Genomic DNA, 18,832 nt, shown 5'->3' on the forward strand with positions numbered 1-18,832 from the left:
CTGTGTGTGTCCCTAGGTCTGAAGTGGGTCTCTTGTAGACAGCATTTATGTGGGTCTTGTTTTTGTATCCATTCAGCGATCCTGTGTCTTTTGTTTGGAGCCTTTAATCCATTCACGTTTAAGGTAATTATCCATATGTATGTTCCTGTGACCATTTTCTTAATTGTTTTGCATTTGTTTTTGTAGGTCCTTTTCTTGTGTTTCCCACTTAGAGAAGTTTCCTTAGTGTTTATAGTAGAGCTGGTTTGGTGGTGCTGAATTCTCTTAGCCTTTGGTTGTTTGTAAAGATTTTGATTTCTCCATCGAATCTGAATGAGATCCTTACCTGTTAGAGTAATCTTGGTTGTAGGTTCTTCCCTTTCATCAGTTTAAATATGTCATGTCACTCCCTTCTGGCTTGTAGAGTTTCTCCTGGGAAATCAGTTGTTAACCTTATGCGAGTTCCATTGTATGTTATTTGTTGTTTTTCTTTTTCTTTTTTTTTTTTTTTTTTTTGCGGTACGCGGGCCTCTCACTGTTGTGGCCTCCCCGTTGTGGAGCATAGGCTCTGGACGCACAGGCTCAGCAGCCGTGGCCCACAGGCCCAGCCGCTCCGCAGCATGTGGGATCCTCCTGGACCGGGGCACGAACCTGTATCCCCTGCATCGGCAGGCGGACTCCCAACCACTGCGCCACCGGGGAAGCCCTTATTTGTCGTTTTTCCCTTGCTGCTTTCAGTAATTTTTCTTTGTCTTTAATTTTTGCCAATTTGATTACTGTGTCTCAGCGTGTTTCTTCTTGGGTTTATCCTGTATGGGAATCTCTGCACTTCCTGGACTTGGGTGGCTATTTCCTTTCCCATGTTAGCGAAGTTTTCGACTGTAATCTCTTTAAATATTTTCTCGGGTTCTTTCTCTCTCTTCTCCTTCTGGGACCCCTATAATGCAAATATTGTTGCGTTTAATGTTGTCCCAGAGGTCTCTTAGGCTGTCTTCATTTCTTTTCATTCTTTTTTCTTTATTCTGTTCTGCAGCAGTGAATTCCACCATTCTGTCTTCAGGTCACTTATCCGTTCTTCTGCCTCAGTTATTCTGCTATTGATTCCTTCTAGTGTAGTTTTCATTTCAGTTATTGTATTTTTCATCTCTGTTTGTTTGTTCTTTAATTCTTCTAGGTCTTGTTAAACATTTCTTGCATCTTCTCAGTCTTTGCCTCCATTCTTTTTCCAAGGTCCTGGATCATACTGTCATTATTCTGAATTCTTTTTCTGGAAGGTTGCCTATCTCCACTTCATTTAGTTGTTGTTCTGTGGTTTTGTCTTGTTCCTTCATCTGGTACATAGCCCTCTGCCTTTTCATCTTGTCTATCTTTCTGTGAATGTGGTTTTTGTTCCACAAGCCTCATATTTTTTTAATAGAAAAATTTCTCTGTTTTCCTCTAGTCCAAAAGATTATAAATTATTTTCTAGTTTGTCTGTTTATGTTTTTATTTTAAAAATTTTTTTGGCTGTGCCGTTCGGTATGCGGGATCTATGTCCCTGACCAGGGATCAAACCTGTGCCCCCAGCATTGGGAGCTCGGAGTCTTAACCAGTGGACTGCCAAGGAAGTCCCTATCTGTTTATATATTTTTTTTTTCTATCTGTTTATATTTTTAAAAGAACACAGATTTCCCTTTAAAACCAATAATAAGAGAAAAAAATTCAGCTAACCAATTGAAACAGGTTTTTATGCTGTGGTTTTATTTTTAAGTTTTATATTGTTTAAAAACTTAGCTTTAATTGGTAGCAACCTATATTTCTCTTTTTAGGGGACTGATTAAATTTTGGAACATTCCGACAGAATATTATGTCCGACTAAGATAATGCATATATTTAATTTATTGATTTTTAGAGATGTGTATAATGTATGATTATTCTTTAACTCTGTATTGAAATATGTGCCATATTGAGTGAGGAAAAAAGACCTCAGAGCTTCATTTAAGATAATATACTTAATGTTTGTTAAAAAGAAATGCATTTCTGTATGTATCTATGCATAGACTAGTCTGGAAGGATGTATGTCAAATATTAAGTGCTAATACCTAGTGATGGGATTATGAGTAATTTTAATTTTATTCTTAATACTTTCAGGATTATTTCTAGTTTTTACAAAGAGCATGTCTCAATTTTTGATTAAAAGTGTCTTCATTTTGTGGGGAGGGAAGAGAAAGGGAAATTAGCTTTAGTTACGAGAATGAAAAACCTTCTCTAATTAAAGGCTTTCCAAAGAAAACCAGGACGGAATCTGGAGCTCTGAATACCAATTTCAAACTACTATATTTTTGTATATTGATTAATCTTTCAGTTTTTATTTCATTTTGTTTTTCTAGGCCAGCCTTTATGGATGAATATGAGAAGACTGAGGACGAATTGCAAAAGCAGTATGACATTTATCTAGAGAAATTTCGAAATCTGGCTTATCTGGAACAGCAACTCGATGATCATCACAGGATGGAGCAAGAGAGGTTTGAGGTGAGTGCTGAGTCCTTCTGTATGACCATTCATTCTGGTGTGTTACTTTGTACTTGTTGACATGCCAGTTTGTAAATAGCACTGTGAAAAGAATATCAGGTGAATGTTTTTTCTCCCTGATCAGACTGAGGATTGCTCATGTTTTTCAGGTTGTGTAGCCTGGGCTCCAAGGTTGTCAAATCTTTGGTAGTAGGTTGTCACTAGAGTTTGGTCAGTTAGGACTACAGACAGGGCTGGGACATGTCCTGTGCAGTTGGATACAGCTGCAAGCTTAGAAGGACCTGGGCTTGCTTTAATCCTCTGCTGTCACCATCTTGAAATTCTTAGTAATTTTTAACTGCATTTTATTTTGCACTGAGTCCCACAAATTATGTAACATGTCTTGTTTACAGATCTTGCTTGGTCAGTTCACTTAAAGATTTTCAAGCCCTGGTTTATTGAATCACCCAGAGTAGCTTTTCAGAAACTGCTTTATAAAGAAGAATTGTAGCTTATTGATTATTGTGGGAAATACGTATGACCTATAAACTGACCAGCTGTCTTTCAGGTTCCTTTCATCCCAATGTGTAAGGCCATTTAGGAAAGAGTATTTCGGATCCCAGTATCAGTTGATACATATGGAATCAGAGCAAAGGAAGTTGGATGAAGTTGCTGTCATTTTGAATTGCCCTTATCCCTTAGGGATATTTCTGCTTAACCCTAAAATAGGCATTTGGAATCTATGTTCATGGTGAAACTGGTCTCCAGTCTCCCTATCTCATGCTGTCCTTGACAGCTTTTGGTATAAAGGTTATCCTAGCCTTATTACAAACCTGGACATTTGAATTAGGTGACGCTACTTTGTTGCCAAGCGGGCTGGCTATAACTGACACCTTCATCTGGACATGTTTATCTGGAGGAGGAACCTGTTGCCACTCTTTCTGTAAGGCAGAGGCAGGCCATGGAGAAATGGAGGGTCCAGGACAGGCACATTTTGAGGGCAATGAAAAGACCCTGGAGTTCTGGACATTTTAAACATTGGGTGTCTGGGAAAGAGCATTAAAGAGACAGTGAAAATAAGCTGATCATTTTGTACTATTGTCTGGGCCACACCCGGGCTCAGAGAACATACCAAAGAACGTGCCTCAGGATGCGAGTGGGTGGCCCAGGTTACTTCTGAGGGGCGCCTTCCTGCCCACCCTCCCTTCAGCAAGTACCTATCCTCTTTTTCTTCTGTGCTCACAGCTACTCCCCATGCTTCTAATACCTCGTCCCTCAAAATGTCTCATGCATGAAACAGTGCTTCCTTTTTAACATTTAGAACAACAACACATTTTTTGAAAGCCAATTTCCTCTCCCATTCTCTCTTTTTCTAACTTTTTTTTTTTTCCGGCTGCACTGCACAGCATGCAGGATCTTAGTTCCCCAATCAGGGATGGAATCCGCACCCTCTGCAGTGGAAGTGCCGAGTCTTAACCACTGAACCACCACAAGGAAGTCCCTCCCATTCTCTTTTTTTGACAATAATCAGGGCCACATTTTGTAACCTAACTCAAGTATTAGCTTTTTTTTATACCCTAGGAATTAAAACTAGTATTTCTTTCTTTCTTTTCCTATCTAATCACTCCTACCATTTAGCCCCTTTCAGGGTTAGAATTGTGCAGGGCAGAAAAATGATAAAATTCGTGCTTTATTTTAAGAACAAGAGGCCCCATAGTTGATGTATCTGTTCCTGTGTCCACATCCCACACAGGCATATGTGACGGGCATCTTGTTGTGTTGTCAGTTTTCTTCAGAGGCAGTGAAGTGTAGTGGGAGGAGCCTGGCTTTGGGGACCAGTGAGGCCCATTTTGGGCCAGTGGTGTCACTTCTGGGAGCCCCCTTTTCATCGGGCTGCCAGAGTGATGACGGAGAAGGGGTGTTGAGTTTCCCATGCAGTGTTAATTCTCTTCCCCTTCCTGTAGTTTAGTCTTTTTGTTTCTATATCACAAATTTAGAAGTACTTACATGGTAAAGAATAATAAAATAGTCCAGAAAGTGTCATTTCTTCTGGATCTTGTCTTTCCTGCTCCATAGGAAGCTGAAAACACTCTCCGTCTGATGCAGAACAAGCTAAAGGAGGAAGAAAAGCGACTGCTCAAGAGCAGAAGTAAGCCCACACTTTTAATTTATTTTTTAAAATTTTTTTTAAATTTATTTTTTATTTTTATTTTTATTTTTTTTGGTGGTACACAGGCCTCTCACTGTTGTGGCCTCTCCCGTTGCGGAGTACAGGCTCCCGATGCGCAGGCTCAGCGGCCATGGCTCACGGGCCCAGCCGCTCCGCGGCATGTGGGATCTTCCCGGACCAGGGCACGAACCCGTGTCCCCTGCATCGGCAGGCGGACTCTCAACCACTGCGCCACCAGGGAAGCCCTGGTCCTGGGCTTCTGTTTGTTGGAAGATTTTTAATCACAGTTTCAATTTCATTACTTGTGATTGGTCTGTTCATATTTTCAATTTCTTCCTGGTTCAGTCTTGGAAGGTTATACCTTTCTAAGAATTTGTCCATTTCTTCCAGGTTGTCCATTTTATTGGTGTAGAGTTGCTTGTAGTAGTCTCTTACGATGCTTTGTATCTCTGTGGTGTCTGTTGTAACTTCTCCTTTTTCATTCTAATTTTATTGATTTGAGTCCTCTTTTTCTTGATGAGTCTGGCTAATGGTTTATCAATTTTGTTTATCTTCTCAAAGAACCAGCTTTTAGTTTTATTGATCTTTGCTATTGCTTTCTTTGTTTCTATTTCATTTATTTCTGCTCTGATCTTTATGATTTCTTTCCTTCTACTAACTTTAGGTTTTGTTTGTTCTTCTTTCTTTGATTCCTTTAGGTGTAAGGTTAGATTGTTTATTTGAGATGTTTGCTGTTTCTTGAGGTAGGATTGTATTGCTGTAAACTTCCCTCTTAGAACTGCTTTTGCTGCATCCCATAGGTTTTAGATTGTTGTGTTTTCCTTGTCATTTGTCTCTAGATATTTTTCGATTTCCTCTTTGATTTCTTCAGTGATCTCTTGGTTATTTAGTAACGTATTGTTTAGCCTCCATGTGTTTGTGTTTTTTTACATTTTTTTCCCTGTAATTGATTTCCAATCTCATAGTGTTGTGGTCAGAAAAGATGCTTGATATGATTTAAGTTTTCTTAAATTTACTAAGGCTTGATCTGTGACCCAAGATGTGATATGTCCTGGAGAATGTTCCATGTACCCTTGAGAAGAAAGTGTAATCTGCTTGTTTTGGATGGAATGTCCTATAAATATCAGTTAAATCTATCTGGTCTATTGTGTCATTTAAAGCTTGTGTTTCCTTATTAATTTTCTGTTTGGGTGATCTGTCCATTGGTGTAAGTGAGGTGTTAAAGTCCCACACTATTATTGTGTTACTGTCGATTTCGTCTGTTATAGCTGTTAGCAGTTGCCTTATATATTGAGGTGCTCCTATGTTGGGTGCATATATATTTATAATTGTTATGTCTTCTTCTTGGATTGATCCCTTGATCATTATGTAGTGTCCTTCCTTGTCTCTTGTAACATTCTTTGTTTTAAAGTCTATTTTATCTGATATGAGTATTGCTACTCCAGCTTTCTTTTGATTTCCATTTGCATAGAATATCTTTTTCCATCCCCTCACTTTCAATCTGTGTGTGTCCCTAGGTCTGAAGTGGGTCTCTTGTAGACAGCATTTATGTGGGTCTTGTTTTTGTATCCATTCAGCGATCCTGTGTCTTTTGTTTGGAGCCTTTAATCCATTCACGTTTAAGGTAATTATCCATATGTATGTTCCTGTGACCATTTTCTTAATTGTTTTGCATTTGTTTTTGTAGGTCCTTTTCTTGTGTTTCCCACTTAGAGAAGTTTCCTTAGTGTTTGTAGTAGAGCTGGTTTGGTGGTTCTGAATTCTCTTAGCTTTTGGTTGTCTGTAAGGCTTTTGATTTCTCCATCGAATCTGAATGAGATCCTTGCCGGGTAGAGTAACCTTGGTTGTAGGTTCTTCCCTTTCATCAGTTTAAGTATGTCGTGCCACTCCCTTCTGGCTTGTAGAATTTCTCCTGCAAAATCAGCTGTTAACCTTATGGGAGTTCCCTTGTATGTTATTTGTCGTTTTTCCCTTGCTGCTTTCAATATTTTTTCTTTGTCTTTAATTTTTGCCAATTTGATTACTGTGTCTCAGCGTGTTTCTTCTTGGGTTTATCCTGTATGGGAATCTCTGCACTTCCTGGACTTGGGTGGCTATTTCCTTTCCCATGTTAGGGAAGTTTTCGACTATAATCTCTTTAAATATTTTCTCAGGTCCTTTCCCTCTTCTCCTTCTGGGACCCCTATAATGCGAATGTTGTTGCGCTTAATGTTGTCCCAGAGGTCTCTTAGGCTGTCTTAATTTCTTTTCATTCTTTTTTCTTTATTCTGTTCCGCAGCAGTGAATTCCACCATTCTGTCTTTAGGTCACTTATCCGTTCTTCTGCCTCAGTTATTCTGCTATTGATTCCTTCTAGTGTAGTTTTCATTTCAGTTATTGTATTTTTCATCTCTGTTTGTTTGTTCTTTAATTCTTCTAGGTCTTGTTAAACATTTCTTGCATCTTCTCAGTCTTTGCCTCCATTCTTTTTCCAAGGTCCTGGATCATACTGTCATTATTCTGAATTCTTTTTCTGGAAGGTTGCCTATCTCCACTTCATTTAGTTGTTGTTCTGTGGTTTTGTCTTGTTCCTTCATCTGGTACATAGCTCTCTGCCTTTTCATCTTGTCTCTCTTTCTGTGAATGTGGTTTTGTAGTTTTCATTTCAGTTATTGTATTTTTCATCTCTGTTTGTTTGTTCTTTAATTCTTCTAGGTCTTGTTAAACATTTCTTGCATCTTCTCAGTCTTTGCCTCCATTCTTTTTCCAAGGTCCTGGATCATACTGTCATTATTCTGAATTCTTTTTCTGGAAGGTTGCCTATCTCCACTTCATTTAGTTGTTGTTCTGTGGTTTTGTCTTGTTCCTTCATCTGGTACATAGCTCTCTGCCTTTTCATCTTGTCTCTCTTTCTGTGAATGTGGTTTTTGTTGCACAGGCTGCAGGATTGTAGTTCTTCTTGCTTCTGCTGTCTGCCCTCTGGTGGATGAGGCTCTCTAAGAGGCTTGTGCAAGTTTCCTGATGGGAGGGACTGGTGGTGTGTAGAGCTGGCTATTGCTCTGGTGGGCAGAGCTCAGTAAAACTTTAATCCATTTGTCCGCTGATGAGTGGGGTTGGGTTTCCTCCGTGTTGGTTGTTTGGCCTGAGGCATCCCGACTCTGGAGCCTACCTGGGCTCTTTGGTGGGGCTAATGTTGGACTCTGGGAGGGCTCACACCACGGAGTACTTCTCCAAACTTCTGCTGCCAATGTCCTTGTCTTCACGGAGAGACACAGCCACCCCCCGCCTCTGCAGGAGACCCTCCAACACTAGCTGGTAGGTCTGGTTCAGTCTCCTATGGGGTCACTGCTTTTTCCCCTGGGTCCCGATACGCACACTACTTTGTGTGTGCCCTCCTAGAGTGGAGTCCCTGTTTCCCCCAGTCCTGTCGAAGTCCTGCAATCAAATCCCCCTTGCCTTCAAAATCTGATTCTCTGGGAATTCTTCCTCCCATTGCTGTACCCACAGGTTGGGAAGCCTGACGTGGAGCTCAGAACCTTCACTCCAGTGGGTGGACTTCTGTGGTATCTGTGTTCTCCAGCTTGTGAGTCAGCCACCCAGCAATTATGGGATTTGATTTTATTTTGATTGCATCCCTCCTACCATCTCACTGTGGCTTCTCCTTTGTCTTTGGATGTGGGGTTTCTTTTTTGGTGAGTTCCAGTGTCTTCTTGTCGATGATTGTTCAGCAGTTAGTTGTGATTCCGGTGCTCTTGCAGGAGGGAGTGAGAGCACATCCTTCTATTCTGCCATCTTGAACCAGTTACTTATTAAAATGACATTTTAGATATATTGGAGTAAATAAAACATTATTAAAATTAATTCACCTGTTTCTTTTTGCTTTAATGTAGTTACTAGAAAATTTTAAATTGCATCTGGGGCTGGCATATTTCTGTTGGACAGTATTGATCTAAAAGGAGAAACTTACAAAGGAACTGCCTACAGTTTAAGTGTATGAAGTATATTTCATTGTGGGTTTTTTTTTTTTTTTTTTTTTTTTTTTTGGCGGTACACGGGCCTCTCACTGTTGTGGCCTCTCCCGTTGCAGAGCACAGGCTCCGGACACTCAGGCTCAGTGGCCATGGCTCACGGGCCCAGCTGCTCCACGGCATGTGGGATCTTCCCAGACCAGGGCACAAACCCGTGTCTCCTGCATTGGCAGGCGGATTCTCAACCACTGCGCCACCAGGGAAGCCCTTCATTGTGGTTTTGATTTGAATTTCTCTGATAGCCGGTGAAATGGAGCATCTTTTCATCTGCTTATTGGCTGTCTGTATATCTTCTTTGGAGAGATCTGTTCAAGCCCTTTGCAGTTTTTAAATTGGGTTTTCCTTTTATTGTTGAGTTATATATTCTAGATACTAGACCCTCATGTGACTTCTGATTTGAAAATATTTTCTGTCATTCTCTGGACTGTCTTTTTTTTTAACATCTTTATTGGAGTGTAATTGCTTTACAATGGTGTGTTAGTTTCTGCTTTACAACAAAGTGAATCAGTTATACATATACATATGTTCCCATATCTCTTCCCTCTTGCGTCTCCCTCCCTCCCACTCTCCCTATCCCACCCTTCTAGGTGGTCACAAACCACCTAGCTGATCTCCCTGTGCCATGCGGCTGCTTCCCACTAGCTATCCACCCTACGTTTGGTAGTGTATATATGTTCATGCTACTCTCTCACTTCGTCACAGCTTACCCTTCCCCCTTCCCATATCCTCAAGTCCATGCTCTAGTAGGTCTGTGTTTTATTCCTGTCCTACCCCTAGGCTCTTCATGACATTTTTTTTTCTTAGATTCCGTATATATGTGTTAGCGTACGGTATTTGTTTTTCTCCTTCTGACTTCACTCTGTATGACAGACTCCAGGTCCATCCACCTCACTACAAATAACTCAATTTCGTTTCTTTTTATGGCTGAGTAATATTCCATTGTATATATGTGCCACATCTTCTTTATCCATTCATTTGTTGATGGACACTTAGGTTGCTTCCATGTCCTTGCTATTGTAAATAGTTATATATTCTAGATACTAGATCCTATGTGATTTCTGATTTGAAAATATTTTCTGTCATTCTCTGGACTGTCTTCACTTTCTTGATGCTGTCCTTTGCTGTACAAAGTTTTAATGAAGTACAGTTTATCAATTTTTTTCTTTGCTGCTTGTGCTTTTAGTGTCATATTTAAGAAACTGCTGAATTCAAGGTCACCAAGGTTTACCCCTCTGTTTCCTTCTAGGAGTTTTATAGTTTTAACTCTTACATTTAGGTCTCTGACCCATTTTGAGTTAATTCTTGTATATGGTGTGAGGTAGGGGGCCAACCTCATTCTTTTGCATGTGGCTGTCCATTTGTCCCAGCACTATTTTTTGGAAAGTCTGTTCTTTTCCTCTTGAATCATCCTGGCACCCTAGTTGGCCATACTCATTTTAATGTGTCACTCACAACTCAGTGATTTTGGCGTCAGCACATATTAACTTTAGTTTACGTGCTTGGTCCTCAGTCTTTTGCTGTGACTTGTCAGAAGAAATTGTACTGAGCCCAAGGTACCTGTATTAATGTTGGTTTAAAATTCATGATATCATTTGCTTTAATATTGTATGGGGTGAGGATTTAATGTCATAATTTTCCTGGAGGAAGTAAAAAGTGAGCTAATCTGAAGAGTGATTTCACTTTGTGGTCATTGATTTCTGTTAATATCTAGTTAATATCTAATCACATTCTCTGTAACAGCTTTTATAAGGTGGTAGTTGTCAGATCGATTGTACTGAAGTCCTTGCAGGATGCCCTTATTGACACTTTGTCCAGCTCCCAGCGTTTCCCCTTCATGCTGTAGAGGACAGCTCTTCTCTTCAGGGCTAAAGGAAGCAAGAAATTTTCCCTCAGTGCCCAGCTAGATGGAGCTGCCATTTCATTACTCTCTTATAGCAGGAGTTACGCAAAGCATTTTTGTAGATGAACAATTACTCTACTTCCAAACTGTCTTAAGAGTCAGTGATCAGAACAGCAATTGCATTCTTCCAGTTCCATCCTTCTAAAACCTCTGTCACTCTCTGGGCACAGAGCAGTTGGGCTGGGCAGTGAAAGTTTTTTCTCCGCACTGTGGAAACTCTCCTTCTGTAGGTTTACATTAGGAAATGTTCAATCTGCACAAGACTCCAGAGGAGTATTTAAGAAATTAATGTGAAAGGCCATTGCATTGAGAATGACCTTTCTTTACCTTTTTAATGAATTTTCTCCAGTAAGGAATATTACGAGCACCAATTTTCGTTGCCAGTCACCAGGTAGCCATCTTTCCCAGGCAGCTCAATGAGGCCCTACCTGGCCCATCTCCCTCGTGCCTCCAGGCTTGTCTTGGTGCAGTTGCTGACCACTTCAGTGGGCTCCACTTCCCTCATGTTATCCTCAAGGAGCTTGAGTTCTGGTAACATGGCCTAAGACTGAACAGAGAATGTTTTTTTTTCCCCCAACTAACGAAGAACTCCCAGCTACCTTGACAGCTGGCTAGTCAATTTTTTAGTTTTACATACTGGAATAATGTTTCTAACTGACCCACTTTTTTTTTTTTGCTTTGGAAAATTGTTTATAAAAAAACTAGGCTATGGTTGTTTGCATTAACTCTTCACTAAGCATCTACAGGCAACTCCCAATAGCCTTGTAAAATCAAATGCATCAAAAGAAAGGCTCAGAAGCACAGATGGCTTTTGACAAGAGCCTTACTGGACAGAAGCTGTTTTAGGGGCAATGATGGAGCTGCCCTTTTGTTTTGCCTACTTGTGTCTCTGCCAGGTAATGATGACTCTGACATTGACATCCAGGAGGACGATGAATCCGACAGTGAACTAGAAGAGAGACGGCTGTCCAAGCCACGGACAGCCATGGAGGCGCTCTTGCAAGGTACCACAGTGGCTCTTGCTTGCCCTCCGCCCCACGCCCTGTCACAGGAAATGGCGGCCGGGATTGGGTCAGGGCTGCTTGGTTTCGAGGCCCGTAAGCACACTGCCCTGTTGTTTATCAGGATTTGGCTCTTAAACTGGTCAGTGGTCATCTTTGCTGCTAATACTCTTACCTTTGGCCCCAAGAATAGCCAGTCTTATTTATGGTTTGGTACTTCTCACAGAGGTCACATAACACACTGCCTCTGCTGATCAGCTGAATTCTGCCCTTTTTGGGTCCAAACTGCTCTCGGTGCAGTTACATCCCTTATGGTCAGAGAATTAATGCACAAATAAGGGACTTACATGAGCATCTCTGCTGTTAAAATAAAGTTCTTCTGGGAATTCCCTGGCGGTCGAGTAGTTAGGACTCTGTGCTCCCACTGCAGGGGGCACAGGTTTGATCCCTGGCCAAGGAACTAAGATCCCCCATGCTGTGAGGTGTGATCAAAAAAACAAAACAGTTCTTCTAGTTTCTACCTTCTTACTGCAAAAGATTCAAGCAATAACACATGTGAAGTAAATGTGGGTGCTCCCCTGGGGTCTTCCTCATGTCCCACTCCCTCACCTACAGGGGTCATGGCCAGTGGCTTGGGGTGTGTCCTTCCAAATTACCTTTCCACACATATACACATGTGCGCTCGTGAGCACGCACACACACACACACACACACTCAGATGTGGACACAAAGATCACCTGAAACATTTTTTAACCTAAAGGGGACCAGATTGTGTGTGGTTCTGTACTTGCTTTTTAAAATTATTATTAAATATACTGGAACCTTTTCCACGTCAGTAAAATATAAATCTGCTTCATTCTTTCTGACAGCTGCATAGTATTCCATCCTATAGCTGTACCCATAATTTATTTGGGCATTCCATATTGATAGATATTTAAGTATTTCCACTCTTTCCTTTGTATGTACCTCTTTCTGCATATGTGCAAGTGTTTTTTTAGGTTGCATCATTAAAAATGGAATTCTTAGGTCAAAGGTTATATAAACTGTTGTTTTAATAGATACTAAATTGCCCTATATTTGCCTATAAAGCATTTCTACTACCTGTTAATTTTTGGAACAAAATTGCATTTTTATGTATATAATACTTCTAAGTTGTAAGTCATCTTTATTGTTTTATATTAACTTCTGTATTAACTGCTTTCTCTTATAGGCTTAGCTATTTTTATTTATTACATTTCATTTTTTTATAGGATAATTAGATGCTCTGATTCCTTTCTCTTATTTTTTAAGAGCTTCATGATATAAATAGAGGTTAGAGGTTATGACTCCCATTCTGCAGATGGGGGCCAAGACTCTAAAAAGGTATGGAATTGGCTCAATAGAACATAGTAAGGGCACTGGTTTCCTAAATTCTCCTGCTGACCACTCAGCCTGCAGAAGTAAAATCACAGGGTTCATTTCCAAAAACTATAAATAAGTTCTTCAAACAACACAAGAGTTGCATTTTATCTGACCGAGGGAGCGTGTCCATAAATAGCTCTTGATGCCCATCTCCAGGCCTGCCCTGAGTGAGCTCCTCTGAGCTTCCTTCGCTGCCTTTCTTCTGAGGCCTGGCCCTGGCATCACTGGTGGCCGTTTTTCAGCCTTCGGGTATGTGCAGCTCTCTGCCTTCACCCAGCAAGGATGGCTCTTGAGTTTTTGCAGAAGTCACATCTAGACAACATTGACTTCCAGAGGAGGAGGGGAGAATCACTTAGATAATGATGGTGTTTTGAAGGGTAAATTAATGTGATACTTAAATTTTTTTACTTTTTGGAGCTCAGACATAGATCCAAGTACAAGTGACATTGTCCCATAAAAGGAGAATATATTTCTTTTTTCAACAGAGAGCACATCTGTTCTATCGCATGTATACTAATAATGGGATTCAGTGATTTTTCCCTAAAATATTTACAGGATGCATATTTATTTTTCTGATTTATGATTTGTGCTTATATTTTAATGCCCTTTTCCTCTTTTTCAAAGTGGAAATGCAGAAAATCTATTACTATCACAGTTCTGATTAGCTGGATGCTACTTAAGTCAGTTTTTTATTTTTATTTTTTAAAAAGTATTTATTTATTTTATGTATTTGGCTGTGCCGGGTCTTAGTTGTAGCACGTGGGATCATCGTTGCCTCGTGTGGGATCTTTATTTGTGGCATGCAGGATCTTTAGTTTTGGCATGCATGTGGGATCTAGTTCCCTGACCAGGGATTGAACCCAGGCCCCCTGCATTGGGAGCGTGGAGCCTTAACCACTGGACCACCAGAGAAGTACCTACTTAAGTCAGTTTTTTAATGTGATTCTCCTTTTTCCCAGTTTTCTAAATGAAAGCAAATCTTGAAGGCCATTTCCTGTCCTGTATCCTACAAGGTTTTCATACTCTCTTCATGCTTTTGTTCTCCTCAGGACGACCCAGCAAACGCGTCGTGGGCACAATGCAAGGTGGAGACTCAGACGACGATGTGAGTCCCGACCAGCTCCCTGAGCTGTCCTAGTCTTGGCCATCTTGGGCCAGCCTCGTAGGCTAGTTTGGCCGAGAAGCTAAGTGTATCTGACCAGTTTAGCACGAGGTGCTACTTCTCAGCCTGGCCCTTTGCTGGGTTTGTGGCGGAGTTCGACCTCCCAAGGAGCTAGACTCTCTTCTTTGCTAGTTGTGGGCTTATTTCTTTTCTTTTCAAATGAACGTACTTGCCCTACTTTTTTTTTTTCTTCTCATTGTTCTTTCCATTCTCGCTTTCCAAAGATGGAAGCAGCACCAGCTCTCTTAGGTAAATGCAAGACTTCCAGCTCCAAGAAACAGGTTGGTTTTCTTTTTCACCTCCATTTGTGTGTGTGAGCCACTTAGGGTCAGCAGAGAGCCTTCCCCGAGAGTGATGCCTTGTGTCTGGGGCAAGAAGCCACTCAGATGGGTTCCACAGTGAGTGGTGAAGTTACCTAGAGGTCCCTGTGCTAATGAGGAGGCGGGGTGAACACTGAGCCAAGAGACAAGGAAGGTTATCAGGCCTCTGAGCTGTAACCTAGAAGAGAAGGAATTCTGCTGAGGGCTGGGGTCAAGACCAGGCTTTTCTTCAGCTCCATTCTAGGTAGGGAACCTGAAAGGCAGGCTCTCCCGAGACCAGGGCCCGGAGTGTGACATCAGGTTGCTGATGCCTTGAGCACTGTTGAGTGGATAACTGACTGGGAAACCAGTGGAATCGGGGAACCAAGGCATCCTTTTTGGGGTCTGGTTATTGGGGCCGCACCGTCCATCGCTCTGGGCGTGCCTTCTTTGTTGAGTCCCTGGCAGGGCTGTGAGGCCCAAGAGGCAAAGATGACTGGACTGATGGAGATCACAGACCTCCCATCAGGCTGAATGCCATGCGTGTCTGGAGCACAGCACTAGTGCATGCACATAGCGTGGGCTGATGTTCTTGTGCAACAGTTCCGTTTATTAGGTACCAATGGTGAATACTTTTAGAGAAATTCACAGGAGGGGAGAGGTCACTCAGATTTGCTGGGCAAGATGCACAGAGAAGATAGGGCCTTGAATTCATAGAAGACAGTCTGTAGAGAATCAGAGAGACTACCTCAAAATTTTTTTTAACAAAGTAGGGGATGGATAGCTAAAAAGCTTCTATCCATCCATCTTACCCATCTGAGACAGAATTAGGGAAAGTCTGATGTGGAAACTTATGACACTGTCTGGCCTCTTTTCTTATGATTTGTTTGATCATTTGTATAGCTTTCAACTTTTCTGAGTAAATGCCTTATTTGTAGCTTAAAATCTCCTCTGTGCCTGTTGCCACTTATTTATCTCAAGGAGGCTGTTTCCACACAACCCCCTAGGCATAGGGGCTTGTCCTTCACCTGTTCACTCATTCACTTGCCAGGTCCTCGTTGAGTGCCTGTTACGTACCAGGCACCGTTAGGGGTTAGGGGAATACAGCAGTGAACAAAGCCCCTGCCTTCTTGAGGCTTACATTCCAGTGGTCATCAAGCAGATACATCAGGGGTCATGGTGGTAAGAAAAATAAAGCAGGTTCAGGGGACAGAGTGACAGGGATGAGGGAGGAGGTCAATGTCTTCTGATTGGTGGGGAAGGTCTCTGATTAGGTGACATTGGGCAGGGGGCTGAGTGGTAGGAGGAAGGTGATGCTGTGGTGGGGCAGTGAGGCCTAGGAAACGTGGTTCCAGAATTCAAGGGCCGGAGGCGGCAGCGTGACTGGGAGTGAGTGAACTGGGGCGGGAGCAGCAGGAGAGGCAGCAGGGGCCATGCACAGCTTTGCAGGATGTGACGAGGGCTCGCACTCTCTGAGTGCAGCGGGGAGGTGCTGGAGACCCAGGAGAGCTGAACTGAGTTTCAGAGGAACCAGGTGGGGGGCATTTGCAGGGGTCTAGTTCAGAAGCGAGGGTGGCGGTAGCAGCAGACTGGTGAGAAGTGGTCAGATTCTGGATGTTTCTAAAGTGAGAACCATTAGGTTTTGTTAATTGGACATGAGGTGTTAGAGAAAGAGAAATTCCCTAGTTGTGGCTTAATTGGCTGAAAGCATAGTTTTCATTTCCTGAGGAGGGCAGACCTGAGGAAGGGATTTGAGAGCAGATCAAGAGTCTGGTTTTGGACATTCTCAGTGTGAGCTGCCTGCTAGGTGTCCACATGCTGGTGTTGAGGACTTCAAGGGTCAGGTCTGAGCTGGAGATTGAATTTGGAGGAGTCACCCAAAGAACACCATGAGGATAGATGTGATTGCTCGGGGAGAGAGAGTAGAACGGGAAGAGAGGAGGCCCAAGGGCGACCCTGTATTGCAAAAGTCAGGGCGAGGAAGCAGGTCAGGCAAGCTCTACTGAGAAGACGAAGTGAGGTGGGGTGAGCACCTGAGAGGAGGGGGCCTGGAGCACAGGAATGGGGTTCCGGGGGAGGAGGAGCAGTCCTGTGTCAGATGCGGCCATGGGTCAAACAGGAGGACAGAGAATTACGCATAGGATCTGAGTCCATTGAATGTTTCAGTCTTGGGGGACTTGTGTGGGGGTGAGAGCCTGGCTAGTGGGTGCTTAGAGGGCAGCGAGAGGGGAGCCAGCAGGGATAGCTGAGTGCAAGCTCGTTCAGGGGGTTTGCTGTGAGGCCACAGGAGAACAGGGCAGAGTAGCTGCAGGGGAAGGTGGGGTTACATTTTAGGGTATTTTATTTTGTGTTTTTAAGAAGGAGATTGCATCATGTATGTGTGCTGGTGGGAATGGTCTATATAGAGTGACCGACCATCCTGGTTTACTGGGGATACAGGACTTGCAGTATGAAAAAAGCTGGTTGAGTTTGTCACCCTGATCTAGATGATGAAAGAGAGAATGTCTTTTATTTTGCTCCTTACACCCATTTCCTGAGTGGCTTTCCATCCAAAAGCCCAAATAAGCAAGCCCCTGCCCTTCTTGCTGTCCACTGGTGGGTCTCTGGGCCTCCAGTGAGCCTCTGTGCACATCCAGTGGTGCTCCTGAGATGGCGGTGGGAAAGCCACCTTGCAGCTCCAGCCTTGGCTTGCCCGTTGGTGTTTGAGGGTTACTGGTTGGAAGACACATTTATATATTTATTTCAGCCATCAATATATAGACACTGGCCCCGTTCTTATGCCCCCACAGCCTGACTGCTGCTCTGGCAAGCTCTTCCTTCATGTGGGTGTTGCTGGTTATTGAGCTACTAGTAAAAAAGCAAGGTAGGTCTCTGCTGACATGATGTCAGTAGCAGGACGGGACCCTCAGCTGTTATTTGCTGTCTTTTCCTGTAGGAAGACTCAGAGGACAGTGAGATTGACATGGAGGATGATGAAGACGACGACGATTTGGAGGACGAGAGCATTGCTCTCTCACCAGCTAAGCCCAGTCAAAGAGTCCGGAAACCTGAGCCCCTGGATGAGAGTGACAATGACTTCTGACCTTCTTGCCAAGGGACCCAGGCAGATTAAAACCCTCAGATTTGTAGGTTATGGGGAAATTAAAGGGTCAGAAGGAAATAGGCATTTTTTTGGATAAGCCAGCAGGACTCATTGTTAATGAAGCAAAACCTGTTTCCGCTTTAGCCTCCTGTGTGTTACTCTACACACTCCAAAGCTTAAACAAGAACCGGAACAACCCAAAGATGATTTTTTTTCCTTTATCTATCTCCTAGAACTTGGGAAATGCATGTGTTCTTAGTGATTCACATCCACAGGAAAAAACCTTGACAAATAACAGCCAACGCTGTGTAAGTCTTCCCTGTTATTTTTGTCACACTTTTCCTCTAAAAGTCAGCAGGACTTTCGAGTCTAGACCTGGGACAAGAACTGGGCACAGGACTCATTTCAGGAGTTGTGGGGGAGTGTCTGACTATTCATCACATACAGTTCAGAATGTTTATTTTAGATCAGCTTTTGATTCTAGCCTTTATTTTCTTTCTTCTGCATGCTCATAATACCAAGCTTTAAATGTATTTTACTAACTAAAATTTTCTGAAGGAAAGTCAGCTAACTCAGATGAAAACTAGCTTTCCTTGAAAATCAGGCAACAGAGAGATGCTCCAGATCATACATACTCCATTTTCTCTCAGAAGGCTGACATTCCTCCTTAGGAAGGAGCAAATTAAGGAAAAAGTTTTGGTATGGATTCATGTTTCTGACCTAAAAAAATAAACCAGAATTGAATTTGATAGAATAGCACTAGAAGAATTTCCCTTCTGTGAAAGGAGAAGTGACAGATAGGTGGAGTTTGGTTTTGTCTTGTTAATACGGAAAGCACAGAGGAGTTTTCATTTATTTTCAATTATAAAGTCAGAAGACTTGTGAAGTTCTCTCAATAAATTTATTTAGTACCATATTTTTATATTATTGTTTTATTTGAAAGTATAATTATTTATTTGTACCATAACATATAAATACTTATTTAAGAAGAGTTCATGGGTTATTATATTACATGTGAATTTCAGGAGACTATGTGACAGTTATTTCTCTCTTTGCTTTTTTCTCTGTCTTTCCCTCAATCTTATGCAAGAGATTACCCCCTTTTTTTAAAAAAACATTCAGCATTCAGTTAATTCACCAGTAATTTGAGATGTGCCATCTTTGAAACGGTAAGCTAACAGGGAAGAGGTGTATCGGGAGCCACATTACCTCCTCAAATGCCGTGGCTTTTAAGGCACAAGAGAGTCATTGCATCTCCTTGGATGACATAGCTTTGGTTTATCTGAGTCTGACCTGACTTTTCTTTTAAAAAACAAAAAATATTTCTGTTTCCCTTATGTG

At 42.1% G+C, this 18,832-nt stretch overlaps 1 protein-coding gene across 4 annotated transcripts in view; it reads left to right on the plus strand.

The window, feature by feature from the left end:
• CLUAP1 (clusterin associated protein 1) overlaps positions 1-18,407 on the plus strand; it is a 39,300-nt gene extending 20,893 nt beyond the window's left edge. For 3 of the 4 annotated variants that reach the window (XM_059037372.2, XM_067012325.1, XM_067012324.1), the window contains 6 exons: positions 2,349-2,490; positions 4,546-4,618; positions 11,443-11,550; positions 13,998-14,053; positions 14,335-14,391; positions 17,345-18,407. In XM_059037372.2, the coding sequence (XP_058893355.1) occupies positions 2,349-2,490; positions 4,546-4,618; positions 11,443-11,550; positions 13,998-14,053; positions 14,335-14,391; positions 17,345-17,491 (583 nt within the window). In that variant the 3' untranslated portion in view covers positions 17,492-18,407. The remainder of the gene's footprint in view (positions 1-2,348; positions 2,491-4,545; positions 4,619-11,442; positions 11,551-13,997; positions 14,054-14,334; positions 14,392-17,344) is intronic. The other variant, XM_059037373.2, reaches the window with a different exon arrangement.
• Positions 18,408-18,832: the final 425 nt, after the last annotated feature.

This window comes from Kogia breviceps, chromosome 14 (genome assembly GCF_026419965.1).
Source record: "Kogia breviceps isolate mKogBre1 chromosome 14, mKogBre1 haplotype 1, whole genome shotgun sequence".
NCBI classification, from domain to species: Eukaryota; Metazoa; Chordata; class Mammalia; order Artiodactyla; family Physeteridae; genus Kogia; species Kogia breviceps.